Raw genomic sequence first — 12898 nt, forward strand, 5'->3', positions numbered from 1 at the left:
TGAAGACGAGGTGAGGTGCCTGACGTGGTCCACTCACGCCCTCTCCAGATCCAGATACCCGCATTGTACTCTCCCTGGGGTGTAAGCCCTGCAGACTCGCAAGGAAGAAGCGATGGGTGCAGGACAGAGCAGAGGGCTAGGCGTCACCCTGCACGGATTGGAAGCACGTAGACCAAGACCCTCAGACAGCGTGCTGTTCATGTAATCTGGGTTCTTGCCAGCCTGCGGTGTAGCGACTAGTGCTCAAGGGGTTCAAAGGGCTATTCATGGATAACCTAACAAATAGCCGTAAGCGAACTACTGCAGTGAGACGGCATAAATACTGGCTCAAGAGCTGGATTGGACCTACAAGATGATCAGATCATCTGACGTGGCACATCATGCCGTGCTACATCGCTTGTGAGTCCCGGAACATCATGGACATGATACTGAGGGGCAGGATATAAACCTACCTGACTCTCCTCACCACCAGAGTCAGAAACATCTCTAAAAGCCTGCAACGCTACAAACATCAAGTCGTTCGATCTACGACACCTGCAACAAATCATGCAGAGAATCTGGCGAATCATTCTTCTCAGCGCTATCTTTCTCGGAACCGTCTCCGCAGACTGCACTGCCAACGGCTGTGCCTGTCGCCCCGGAACAGCAGAAGGGGTATACTGCGGCTGGTGCTATGCCGTTACAGCCGTAGGCACAGGCGGCTCATGGTCGGATGTATTCCAGTGCAATTCCGGTGGTGGCTGCTGTCGCTATGGACCGAGAGATTCGTGTTCGTCCTCGGAGAGCTATACCCCTTGTGGTTAGGGTGCTAGTTAGCTAGGGACTATGAGCTAGAGGGTGAGGGTAAGATCTTTGTTTGATACTTTAAGTACCACCGCGTAGGCGCTGACATTCTTCGAAGATGGAAGCTATGGGGGGTATGGCTTGACTGGTATTTTTGTCGCTCTGGAAGGGGCAGTTTCACTCGAGAAATGCTTCAGTCTTTCTCTGCATACAGGGACTGCTCACGCAATAGGATTGTAAGAGTTACCCTTTGTGGCTTTTGGAGAAACGCTGTTCATCGTCGCCAAGTTCCAAAAAGTTGCTTCTGGACCATTGGATGGTTTCGCTTCTAGTGATATAGGAAGTTGTATTATTAATATCACTCCCCTTCCCTTCTGTCTCCCTTGTCGTACTGTATCGCCCCTCCTAAACGCTTATAGTTGGCTCTGCGTGTGTCTGGTGTAAGAGTTATGTGTCGGTACCATGGTTTACGCCGGGACTGTATAATTTCTGGCCCTGGACATACTCGGCTCTTTGATAATGCTTTATTGTCATTGTGCTGTTCTGGCTGTTCTAGCCGTGAGCGGAGGAGGAGTTAAAGAGTTTTGCGGTCCGACTCACTGGAGCCCAAGGAGGAGGAAAAGAGAAGTTGTTAAAAGGATAAGGAGTGAGCCGCGAGGCAGATTTCCATTCCCGCCATATCGCAGGGCAATCGCATGCGTGGAGGTATACAGAGTACGATTAGTACTGCTCTGTCTTCTTGATGTCGCAGAATACTCAATCAAGATCATATCATGTCATTCAATACTGGCTCTATATTTAGTCGACAGACACGCTGCTACCTCCTCAGATCGCCGCCTACTGAACACCCAGTTATACCGAGCACGGTTGATACGCAACCTCAGGCTTCCCTTCCCCAGCTGCAACAACCTGAACAAAATCCTCCGCACGCACCGCGGCAACCCCAAGCGCCATCGTAACCCCCATAGCCACAATCTCCTCAAGCACACTCATGCACAGATAGACCGTAGGGTCACCGGACAGAACAGCAAAACGAGAATTGTGGGCGTAGTCGCTAATAGCGGAGTAAATAATTCGGATCAAAAGCAGCGGAGAACAAAGAACAACGGCGAGGAACAGTCTTCGTTGGAAGACTCTCATGGAGAAAGAAAGCTGAATGAATAGCCAGACTGCGAGGACCATGGTGATGACGAAGACGGCGATGAAGATGCCCATGGAGGCTTTGACGATGATGCCGGGCTGGTACCCGCCTTCATTATCGCCGGCGCTGCTAACGCCTGCAATACCGAGGATTAGACCGATGAAACAGGCGAGGGCTAGTAGGTTGAGGAAGCGAGGGTGCATCTTTTGGTCCATGTCGCTAGTATAAGTTAGCGTTGGTGGTCGAAATAAGGAGTAATCTTCAACCTTACATTTGTCTCAGGATTCCAATATAAGTTAATAGCAGTGGCGCAAGCCCAATAAGCTCACACACGGCGACAGCGACCTCGACATCGCGCGAGTCATGGCTGATAGTCAGCAGCGACGAGATGCTGCCGGCGATTCGAATGAGCGAGAGCGTTGCGGCATAGCGCCATATCTTAGCCCCGACTCTCCACCCCGTGCGTTTCCAGATGAAGAGCGAAGTAATAAAGACAAACGGGAAGACAATGAGTTGCAAGATGGCAATGCCATCGCGGTAGGTGATTGTGGCCATGTTTGAGGGAGAGGATGATTTGGATGGGGATGTTTCTTGCGATTCCATCTCAACAGCGAGGGAGGGTAGGGAGTCTTTTATGTATAGAAAAATCTATCAAGCGCGGTACTCCAACTCAGCTGAACAGCGACATAGCCCAAGTACTCTACAGATCAGCACTACTGTCATTGGTGCAGCATCTCGCCTGCCGCAAGGGGACTAGAGCTGTGGAGCAGACACGCAATGTGCTCCTGGGGCTGAAAGGCTTAAGCTGCTAAGGCTGATCTTAAGCATTTCTCTTCCCTCGCTGAGTCGCTTCTCCTACCATGCTCACAAAGGGCCAGGGTCATCATGCCGATGTCCCGAGCCAGGGCCTCTAAGAATTGCGCCAACTGTCGGGCTGTCAAACGACGCGTTAGTGTCCCTCTACCTCGTTCTCCTGCTCACTCACTCACTCACCCTAATACGGTACTCAACAACAGTGCGATAAGCAAGTTCCGCACTGCGGACAGTGTCTTCGCCAACGGGAGAAATGTCCCGGATACCGTGACAACTGGGACCTCGTCTTCCGCAACCAAACCAGCGAGACCATTCAGCGATCGCAGAAAAAGCAAGTCTCGAAAGCTGACAGGTTTCCGCCCCCACGGCTGTGCATGGGTCCCCACATGAACGAGATTGGCGCCAACTATTTCCTCCACCACTTTGTCACTGGCGACCAGTCTTCCTCCCGGGGATACCTCAACTACATTCCCGCTGTCTACAGTAACGATGGCGAACATCCGACCCTGCTGGCCAGTATGGCTGCTGTGGGCCTCATGGCATTGGCAAACTCCACGAAACAAGCTGAGCTAGCCAGCCACGCCCGTCTGAAGTACACTGAGGCAATCCGCAATGTAAACGCCGCCTTGGCTTCTCCTACAGAGTCAATCAAGGACAGCACACTCATGTCCATCATCTCACTGGGCGTGTTTGAGCACTTTTCCGACTTTCAGTCCTGGGTTCGCCATGTCCGGGGAGCAGCTGCACTGATGGTCGTCCGCGGCAAAAGCCAGTTTCGCAGCCCGGCCGCCATCCTCATGTTCCACCAAGTCCGTACAGACCTTTCAATCGTGTGTATGCACACTTCGCAACAGCTTCCACCAGGGATCGAGGCCCTCCAGGAGGAGGTATCAAGGCACATAGATACGTCCAGCGCATCGTGGACCATGGGAGTACTGGCTACCCGATGCGTGAAGCTGCTGTGGCATGTTGACAAAAACGAGGAGAAAGTTCCTTGGCTTGACCTTTTCGACCAAGCAGTGCGGCTGCAGGAAGATTTTCAACTCGCTCTCGGCATTCTCGCCATTCAGGAGCCTTATATGACGAATTGTGGGGATTCGTTGGACCCAGATCTGATATACAATAATCGCTATGACCTGTACCGAACACCCTGGGCGATCCGCCTCTGGAACAACTCGCGCAATCTGCAGATGATAGTCTGCGAGATCATCTGCTACCTCACAAATAAAGTGTTCCTTGTCGTTCCCGATCTTTCAATCGCTGTTCGGGCTCAAATAAAAGCGACCCTGCAGGAGACACTATGCATTATGTCGACGCTGAGTGATGGCATCCTCGCCTCAGTCCCGCAGATTCTAGGAGTCGTATCTACACAGTCGCCAGGAAACGGCCTCGCGGTCGACCCTCCTGTTAGTGCCGGGGTTGCAGGTGGATATATGCTGGTCTGGGGGTTGTATATGGTAGGAAAATCCCCAGCTACCGGAGACAAGGCCCGGAAATGGATTATCCGACGACTGGGAGACATTGTCGAGAATTCTGGTATTGCATTAGCGCAGCGGCTACTTGATCAAATAGTCGAGATAGATCAAGTAGCAAACCAGTAATAATATAACCAGCTACGATTCCTAGCACGTGAGGCCAGTCCATGAGAGTCTTATATTGCAGTTCGTTCCCAGATCAGGAAGAAGCCTTGCAGGTGCAGGTGCAGGTGAAGAAGACCTCCAGCTCTAATAAGTAAACCGAAACCCCGGATGGCCATCCCCCAAATTCATCCTCTCCTCCTCCGGCAACTCCAACCTCCAATCCCTGCCCCCTCGCTCTCGCACCTTATTCTCCCTAACCAGATACACCAAAAACACCGCACAAGCAACCCCACAAACCCACGTCATCCCCAAACTAACCCCATACCCCGTGCGAAACCCGGGCTTCTCACTATCAAAAAACACATTACTCGCCACGAGCCCCCCGCAATTCCCAAACCCAATCTGCATCCCACTCGCAATGCTCTGCTTGTAGTGCCCCGCCATGTTATTACTCAACCAGCCCATCAAGATCGGCTGCGTGAGGAATCCACCGGCCGTGATCGCGAACAGAGCAAAGTACCGCGCCGACACGGGGATCGAGGTCTGGTTAAGCAGGAGCGTGTATCCGATTGTGGCGATTAGGCAGCCGGCTAGCGTGAATGCGTAGCGGTGCTTGAGTTTGTCGGAGACCCAGGCTGTCGAGAGGGTTGTGACCATTGCGACGGCGTAGATGGGGATGGACATGACTTGGGCGCGCAGGGCGGTCCAGCCGAGTTGCTCGAGGATGGTCGGGGTGAAGAAGGAGACGGCGTAGCCGGTGTTGACGATGCCGAAGTACATGATTGGTCTGTACAAGTCAGGATACTGATCGGAAGGTTGCGGGGGGTATGGAAAGAAAGAAAGGGAGGATATACCCTAGGTAGATCTTCGGATCGGAAAACGTCCTCTTCATAGCCGGTTTGTCGAACCTGTTCATCTGCGCTTCGCCTTGGTCTTCTTTTAAACGGCGGAGGAGGACCTCGCGTTCTTCGTCTGTGAGGAATGTAGCGGACTCGGGCCAGTCGACGATGATGAATTTCGCGATCACGGCCATTACCACAGTGGCAATCCCCTCGAGGATGAAGATCCAGCGCCAGGCCTTGTATCCGGCCACATCGTCCATTTTGGCAATTGCGTACGCGAGAAACTGTGATTATCAGTACTCGAGGTTCAGAGGTAGCATGACTGGAGAAGAAAAGAAAAGACATACCCCGCTAACAGCACCAGCGAAGATACTCGCGCTGAAAAAGAAGTTCAGCCGCCACTGGAGCTCGTGGCGCTGGTAGTACATGTTGATCAGGTAGACGCTCCCTACCCAGATCGCAATTAGCATCACTCCACAAAAACTGGAGAGAAGATCAACAAACCAGGCATGAAACCAGCCTCTAACGCTCCGATGAGCACTCGACAGACCACCAAGCCAGTAAAACTCTCCGTAACCCCCTGGCAGACAGTCACCACCCCCCAAGCAGCCATGATCCCGCTCAACCACCAGCTCGGCTTGATATGTTTCAGCAGCATGTTACTGGGTACTTCGAAGAGAATGTATGGGATGAAGAAGACGAATAAGGCGATATTGTACTGGTGACCCTTCATGTTGAGTTCTTCTTCGAGGCCGAGGAGTCGTGCATTGCCGATGTTGATCCGGTCGAGGAAGGCGAAGAGGAAGAGCGCTGTTAGGATGGGAACGACATGGATATCGCATTTTCTGACAACGCGGCGTTCGATTTCACGATCGATGGGGGCGAGGGTGGTGGTTGAGCCGGATTTCAGGTCGGAGATTGTCTCCATGTGTGCAGGGGGGTCGTCTTTCTCGGTGAGAGTCATTGTCAATGGTCAAGGCAATGGTTGCAGAGCAGAGTGTGTTGACCGTGAGCAACAAGTGTTTATCTGCCTGCCGTCACTGCTATATAGCTGTATATCCCAAAGTAACTCGGGCCCCGGATGCAAGATGGAGCAGGGGCTGGATCGCTGGGTTGCGGATCGGCGGTTCCGCTGTCATAGCATAGCCGGATTCCGCACTTGACAGGATGATAGACATGCCAAGCGATTGATCAGAGAGAGAGTATCATGACTCGACTGCGGCGCGGAATGGACAAAGGATGGTTGTTGGGTGTCTAGGTACATCCGCTCAGAACTGGCGAATGGGCAGTAGAAGGCCCATGGCAAGCCGGTACGAACTGTGACTTGCTGAAGCCAAGTGAGGACTAACACTAAATGCAAGGAAGAGGAAGGCATTATAGTACCCCTGTGGTAGTTGTTGAGAGGCCAGGCGTGGACTTGTCTATTCCCTGCGTTCTACTCCTTCCGCGCCATGTAAAGGACAGACGTGGTCTTATATCTCTTGTAATATCGGGTCTCATGCCATCAGATCATACGATCAAGGATAATTATTTTCTCTAGAAAACTGGGGAATACCCCGGACTCTGCAGTGCGGAGGAATTCCACCAGCTACTCCACGCCAAGCACAGGGTGCGCATTTCAATTCCGATCCCCCGCGTTGTCAGAATCTGCTATACTCCGTCTTGCAATCCCCTTCTGCATGACTCCGTTTGAAAAGATGAACCCACTTCGTGATCGCTACCTGGTCCAAATCAAAAACATGTAATTGCCGGTCAGCGTCTACATCCCTGCCCTCAAGAGCAACAGCACGAGTTATCCCCTTATCATTGACCTTCGGGGTGCTGACTGGTACTTGATATACAAGCTTGGATGCTGAGTTGTCCTGCTCAGCAGACCATACCTCAATGCCCGCGTGCTCCGGGAAACGAGACAGGTCGCGGTGTCTGTAGACCAGGTTTTGCGTGCTGGTGCGGCCATTCTCATCGACGGACTCATCCACTCGGAGATACTCCGCCTCATAACCCTCAGCGGATGGATAGCGAGGGTGGAATGTAGCCTGGCCGGAAGACTTGATGGTGACCTCGTCGGCACAACGCCAGTCCCATTCTTCTCTGGTGAAACTCCATGTACCGTGCAGGGCTCTGAATATGGCAGCTGTTGTGGCAGCATCGCCATATTTCCCCTCGGCAAATAGTGTTTTTCTCAGCCCAGCCAAGGTTGTATCAACTTCTCTCCCCAATGAATATTCTGTGGATAGAGTATTGATGGTACTGGGTGCATAACAAGCAGGTACAACCGGCCCCAGAGGTTGCGCATAGTCGTCGAGATCCTTGTTCAGTGATACTCGAGTTCGATCCAGGTGACTTGCAGTTGTCTCCATCAACCCAACATAATCACCTAGCGGGAATTGCCCACGGAGTCGCTTTGGTTGGAAGTCCCTATACTCGCGAACCTTCTGTCGCTCCTCAGCTCTTAAATTAAGTTCCTCCACTGATAACGACGGTGGGCCTTTTTGTTTTGTGTCAACACCAGCCCAGGTATTCGCCAGACTCTGCGCTTGCATCTCGGCCGGACCCCAGAACGCTCCCCTGTAGAATCCAACAAATCCCAGATCCGGGACCTCGCCATGCGCACTACTCCACTTGTCTAGGACCAGAGGGAGAAAATCATCTTCTCCGTCGTACTCCAGCTTGGAGAGGACGTCACCAGGAAGAAACGAAAGAGATTCTGACGGCTTGAAACCGGTCGCCATAACGATAGCAGCAACACCAGGAAGCGGAATGACATGGCCAGATGGTGTCTGCAAAATAAGAGCCCCATTCCCCCCCATCGAACCGGACACGGAGGTAACTTTCCCCGTCAGTGTATTAATCTCGCCGGAGCGCACATACTCGGCGTAGTAGTCTGCTATACCCACCCACGGCGGTCGTTGATCCTCGAGTGGCTCGGTTTCCCTGGGATATACCGCCCCAGCCTTCGCGTACTCCTTTCCCAGCGTATCCTGGAAGAACTGATGTCTCTTGGGTATTTGGTCTGCTGAGATAGGACCAAATGCTAGCCCCCTTGTACCCGGCGGTCGGCGATCAAGGTCATACAGAAACAAATCCAGTGGCACAAAAGGAATCATGCTCTTTCGAGCCTCCTCGTCCCCAAATTTATGTGGAAGGTTTGTCGGTAGGACCCAGAACGGCCCAGGGCCAATATGCCACACTTCATAAGTCTTACCAGCTTGTTCCTCGGTGCCTGGCGTGAAGTTGAGAGAGGAGAGATGCAGCGCCAGCGATGTTGCGGCCTCAACTCCAGACATACTTCCGCCGATGACGACTAACTTGCCTCCGTTCGGTGACCTTTTAAGCAACCGTTGAATATCGTCTGGATTCTGGAGTTCCGAGCTGTGGACTCTGTTCGGAAAGTCCCCGAGTCCATCTATATGAGGGACGCTTGGTGTCCCGAAATGGCCGGACGCCACGACGAGGAAATCAAACTCTTTTTTCTTGACCTTCAAGTCATCAGAAGTAGGTGCTTGATCTGCTGCCCACTCTACCCCCCACCCCATATGGCCGTCACCATCCTTTCGCCTACCCGTTCTCAGCACCCTCGTCCCCAACCTCAGGTACTTTTCCAGCCCATAAACGTCGGCATACCTCTCGAGGTACCTCCGCACCTCCCACGCACGTGGAAAAACAGGAACATTCTTCGTACCAAGTGCAGTCTCCCACGACAGGTCGGAAAAGGCAACAGAGAAGCGGCTCAGGTTTGTCCGCATGTGCGGGCTCACAAAGGCTTTTCTTTGAGTAGACGTCGGATTCGGGAGAGATGACTCGGGTGGGTAATCTACAGCCCAAATGCCGCCAATCCTGTCTTTCTTTTCGAAAATGACCGGCTCAAAGGTTCCTGGTGGGAAGTGGTGGGTGAGCGTTTTGGCCATCACCAGGCCGGAGGGGCCGGCGCCTGGGATTGTTAGTGATGACAGGTTCATTATGTATGCTTGGGGCAAGACAGACCAATTATGGCAACTCGCTTGGCCTTTTCCATGTAGGTTGTATTGTAGTTGTTCAAGGGAGAATGAGGCTGATGTTGCGTGTTGGATGTGGAGCAAAGCTTCTATTTACCCCTCACTACTTATGGCCCTGTCCAATTATCCACATTGGGTGTCTGAAGTATACCTGGGCCAAATCCAATAAATAGATACTATGTAACTACTTCTAAATATCATACATTCCATTCAACTCCTCTTATTTCTTCGCCCACGCACTATCGCTCTCCAACCAACTCCCAAAATCCTTCACCCCCGGCAGCACCCTCCTCACCTCCTCAACATCCGCCTTATACCCTTCATCATGAAACCACCGAAACATATACCCAAAGTCCTTCATCATGGCCATCAACAGCGAAGCCGCAATCCTAAACGTCCCTGTTAGCTCCTCCCCGGTTTTCCTCCGAAAAGTCTCCGCAAACTGCGTATACGTCAACTCATCCCCAGCCAGCGAGATCGCCCGACCACTCCACTCTTCAGGATTGGTAAAAACCTCCGCTGCCACAGCACCGATATCACTAACCCCAATCAACTGCAGCGGTGCCCCTTTCAACGCACTCTTGAAAGAGGTAGTAAACACCTTCCCGAAAAAGTCCGGGGTGAGGTTCTCGTAGAACGCCACGGGGCGGAGGATCGTGTACTGCATGCCAGTACCCTTGGTCTTCTCGATCAGATGCTTCTCAATATTATGCTTGTGGATAAAGTGCGGGACGGGCGTGGGGTTGTTGACTGAGTTGTCGCCGCCGCGGTCGACGGAGGAGTAGACGAAGTGTTTTACGTTATTCTTGACCGCTTCGTCAACCAGTGCTTTTCCTTGAACCTCTTCAGATGTGGTGTTGCCGAGTACTGTCTGTAAGTAGATACTGCGTTAGCGAATTATCTCTAACTATAGTGTAGCCAGCAGACCCGGTAGGTAGGTAACTACCTGAACACTAAACACGCCCCATATCGGGCTTGAAGATAGTGCTTTCGCGGCCTGGAACAACTCCGCTGGTCGGTCCAAGTCACCTTGGACGAGGCTGATTCTCGCTGATAGTTTCGACAGGCGCTGCGCCGATGCGGATTGCGTGTTGCGGGTGACGGCGAGGATCTGGAAGGGGGCGTTCTTGCTCACGAGGCTTCTGATGAGGGCGCCGCCTTGTTTGCCTGTTGCGCCAGTGACGAGGATTGAAGCCATGGTTGTATGTGATGTGGCGATGCTATTGGTGATAGTGGAAGTGTAGATGCGTCTCGTATACTGTGGGACTAGGAATTGGTATGAATGTGTAGGTACTTGACCCTACGGGGTGGATCCTTTATACAAAAATGGTGCTATGAGGATAATTTCAAGAATTCCATGGAATCCGATTTCATTATTGATATTGAGAATGACAAACTACAGTGAACCTCTCGGGGTCGGGGGTTATGCAGGCGCTGCTTAGTGATGTCGGCCTCTCGCGCCCTCGGCATTTCGTACCCGCCGATGCTTGATAACCAAACTGCCAACAAGTGGAGTTTCACCATTCAACCTAGAAATTGTTCTAAACGGACTTGAATTCGCTATCTAGATCGGTTCCGTATTACATACCCCGTTGATCCCTTTCATAGCCTCGCTGTAGATCTCCAGCGATCTCATATCCATGTCGGCGTCGGCGTTAACCTTGGGGCTTCCATCTCCGCCCGGTGGGTCCGCGTGAGGATACGCCCAGATCGATGGGATTCGGTATGAGTTTGCTAGAGTTAAATCTGCAGAATCTCTGTTAAGTAAAACAGCTGTTGGCCCGAGATTTGGTCTCAAGGTGGTCCGCTTCGCTTCAACCCGTCGCATAAGCCGCGTTACTGGCTCCCAGAAAACCCCCCCAGACGGCCCCTTCTCCTGCCAGGACTGATACAGTGTCTTCGCTATTCTCCATGCACGATCTACTACTGCAGACTCAGGTCGCACGCAGAGCTCAGAGAGAACAAACGCAAGGGCGTACCATTGCCGATACATCTCAAACATCCAGGCCCAGTGCGCTGTCTGTTCGCTGTTTTCAAGGAGATAGCTGAACTCGACTACTTCAATTGCGGTGAGAAAGAGTGCCTCTCTGTGTTCTTTCCAGATAGTCACATCCATGGCTTTGTTCTCTAGGAGAGAGAAATGCGCGACGAGCCAGGATCGCGCCAGAGCAAGTCGGGTTACTGTTGCTGCGACCCACTGGATTGGATCATTCAGGTTGCAATAGCGAAGGTATTTATCCTCGACGACGGTGTTGATCTCGATCAGTGCCTCGATGGTATGTTCTAGCGCGGGCTGCCCGCTATCGAGATTGAATCCTGCTTGACTCATCCGGCGATGTCTGGTGTTTATCTCACAGCGGATCAAGAGAAAGGTCATTTCGGTATAGCCTGTATTCTCCGCAGTGGACCCCGTCATCTCAGGGGAGATATCACTGTCGTTGATGTTCAACGGCAGCGCGGTATCGTATGTCCCTTCGTAGATCTGAGAACTGCTTGGCTGATGCTCACACGACTGGACGTCCAAGAGGTAGATATACCACCAAAGGCGACGACGCATTTCGATCTGGAAAGAGCCCAGTCCAAGCTTCGTGCCGTCACGATGTAGACCCAGACACTGCGCGAGCCTGTAGGCTAATGCCGTCATCGTCCACATGAAGCAAGCATCGCCCGTCCGCCAGACACCGATCAGGAATAGGACTAGGGCCTGTAGTACTTCCAGTGAGCTGGCGTGAAGGAAGTTTGCTCGAGCTAGAGCCTGCTCGGTAGCAAATCGGTAGCGCTGGATAAGAACCTTATGATCTTCCTCAAACTCTGCGCTGCACTCTCCAGGCTTCATGCTGATGACAGCCATAAAGTATACAGCGAATACTAGTGCCTCAGATGTCTTGTCTAGTTGTGCGCCTTTATTTGCTGCTTGGTTTATGATGGCATGGACAGTTGGCTTATGCAGTATTGGGACCAGGGGCGCAACATTTTGCTCATAGACATCCCATAAGCGCCGACTCAAGTCTGGAGAGGGGTGTAGCTCATCGAGAGGACGTGCCAGTGCTCTGTACCCGAAAAGAAACCCAGCAGAGCTATAATAATCCGACGGATGTTCATCACTTTCACTAGAAGGTGCGACCAAGTTCAGCCGAACATTATGATTCGGGCCCTTGATGTGCGTTAGCAATTTACTGCAAAAGGAGAGACTTTCGCCTACCTCATAAGCCTCATGATTGACGTGTTGGTCATCTAGGCTACTTCTTGTAATATACTTCACTTGTGTAGGCGTATTTGGGCCTGAATACGCATCCGATTGTTTCAAGACCGTCTGTGCAGCAAGCTCATTTCCACTAGCTTCCTCTAGTTTCTGCTCTAGGACCTTCACCCGCGATACTAGCTCTGCTTTTAAAGCACGTTTCCTGCGACGTGGAACAGGACCCGGCGGAGGAAAGACACAGTCTATGCCGAGCTTGACGCAGCTAGCGCACGGTTGGGACCTGCTGCATCGCGTTTTGCGTTGATTACACTTTAGGCAACTGCGGGTTTGCATGCCAGTGTGATTGGGTGGTAAGGTCTCTGGCATAGTGGTCTGTGGAGCAATCAAAAGAGGTTTCTAGAGGACTGTAAGTGGTGGACAAGGATGGATCAGGCAGACGATGGGGTGGCGCCGTCGGGGATTAAATAAGACCCGAGACTGAACCCTTAGTAATCCCATACCCTCATTGTCCCAATCTATATGCTTTTGATTATGAATGCTGT

General features: G+C 52.1%; 7 protein-coding genes across 7 annotated transcripts; 2 read left to right on the plus strand and 5 right to left on the minus strand.

Annotated features, from left to right (window-relative positions):
* Window positions 1-452: 452 nt before the first annotated feature.
* Window positions 453-1162, plus strand: BJY04DRAFT_177684 (uncharacterized protein). The gene is made up of 2 exons (XM_073709626.1): window positions 453-842; window positions 901-1162. Exon 1 carries the CDS (start codon window positions 547-549, stop codon window positions 802-804), a length of 258 nt encoding a protein of 85 aa, XP_073576220.1. The 5' UTR covers window positions 453-546; the 3' UTR covers window positions 805-842; window positions 901-1162.
* A 473-nt stretch (window positions 1163-1635) lies between these two features.
* On the minus strand, window positions 1636-2479 carry BJY04DRAFT_213176 (uncharacterized protein; the record flags this gene model as incomplete). Its single annotated transcript, XM_073714791.1, has 2 exons — window positions 1636-2143; window positions 2196-2479. The coding sequence occupies 2 exons, from the start codon at window positions 2477-2479 to the stop codon at window positions 1636-1638; spliced, it is 792 nt and encodes a 263-aa protein (XP_073576221.1).
* Window positions 2480-2573: 94 nt separating this feature from the next.
* On the plus strand, window positions 2574-4338 carry BJY04DRAFT_228306 (Zn(II)2Cys6 transcription factor; the record flags this gene model as incomplete). Its single annotated transcript, XM_073718810.1, has 2 exons — window positions 2574-2872; window positions 2941-4338. Exons 1-2 carry the CDS (start codon window positions 2810-2812, stop codon window positions 4336-4338), a joined length of 1461 nt encoding a protein of 486 aa, XP_073576222.1. The 5' UTR covers window positions 2574-2809.
* On the minus strand, window positions 4310-6671 carry BJY04DRAFT_177686 (major facilitator superfamily domain-containing protein). Its single transcript, XM_073709627.1, has 4 exons — window positions 5664-6671; window positions 5507-5607; window positions 5172-5443; window positions 4310-5104 (listed from the first exon to the last, which is right to left on the minus strand). The coding sequence occupies exons 1-4, from the start codon at window positions 6121-6123 to the stop codon at window positions 4462-4464; spliced, it is 1476 nt and encodes a 491-aa protein (XP_073576223.1). The 5' UTR covers window positions 6124-6671; the 3' UTR covers window positions 4310-4461.
* Window positions 6209-6671, minus strand: BJY04DRAFT_73191 (uncharacterized protein). Its single transcript, XM_073720958.1, has one exon. The coding sequence runs from the start codon at window positions 6532-6534 to the stop codon at window positions 6295-6297; it is 240 nt and encodes a 79-aa protein (XP_073576224.1). The 5' UTR covers window positions 6535-6671; the 3' UTR covers window positions 6209-6294.
* Window positions 6672-6799: 128 nt separating this feature from the next.
* BJY04DRAFT_213179 (uncharacterized protein) lies at window positions 6800-10352 on the minus strand (the record flags this gene model as incomplete). The annotated part of the gene is made up of 3 exons (XM_073714792.1): window positions 6800-9090; window positions 9395-10025; window positions 10101-10352. The coding sequence occupies 3 exons, from the start codon at window positions 10350-10352 to the stop codon at window positions 6800-6802; spliced, it is 3174 nt and encodes a 1057-aa protein (XP_073576225.1).
* A 366-nt stretch (window positions 10353-10718) lies between these two features.
* On the minus strand, window positions 10719-12722 carry BJY04DRAFT_213180 (transcription factor domain-containing protein; the record flags this gene model as incomplete). The annotated part of the gene is made up of 2 exons (XM_073714793.1): window positions 10719-12308; window positions 12357-12722. 2 exons carry the CDS (start codon window positions 12720-12722, stop codon window positions 10719-10721), a joined length of 1956 nt encoding a protein of 651 aa, XP_073576226.1.
* Between the last annotated feature and the right edge of the window lie 176 nt (window positions 12723-12898).

This window comes from Aspergillus karnatakaensis, assembly GCF_047715665.1.
Source record: "Aspergillus karnatakaensis strain CBS 102800 unplaced genomic scaffold BJY04scaffold_3, whole genome shotgun sequence".
Taxonomy (NCBI): Eukaryota; Fungi; Ascomycota; class Eurotiomycetes; order Eurotiales; family Aspergillaceae; genus Aspergillus; species Aspergillus karnatakaensis.

What these genes read in the sequence shown, in the direction of transcription:
- BJY04DRAFT_177684 (XM_073709626.1), top strand. Translation starts at nt 547, where the DNA reads ATGCAGAGAATCTGGCGAATCATTCTTCTCAGCGCTATCTTTCTCGGA.
- BJY04DRAFT_177686 (XM_073709627.1), bottom strand. Translation starts at nt 6,123, where the DNA reads ATGACTCTCACCGAGAAAGACGACCCCCCTGCACACATGGAGACAATC. An exon ending in TCGCTGGTGCTGTTAGCGGG is followed by an intron (nt 5,444 to 5,506) that starts GTATGTCTTTTC and finishes TGATAATCACAG; the next exon opens with TTTCTCGCGTACGCAATTGC. An exon ending in GATCCGAAGATCTACCTAGG is followed by an intron (nt 5,105 to 5,171) that starts GTATATCCTCCC and finishes TGACTTGTACAG; the next exon opens with ACCAATCATGTACTTCGGCA.
- BJY04DRAFT_73191 (XM_073720958.1), bottom strand. Translation starts at nt 6,534, where the DNA reads ATGCCTTCCTCTTCCTTGCATTTAGTGTTAGTCCTCACTTGGCTTCAG.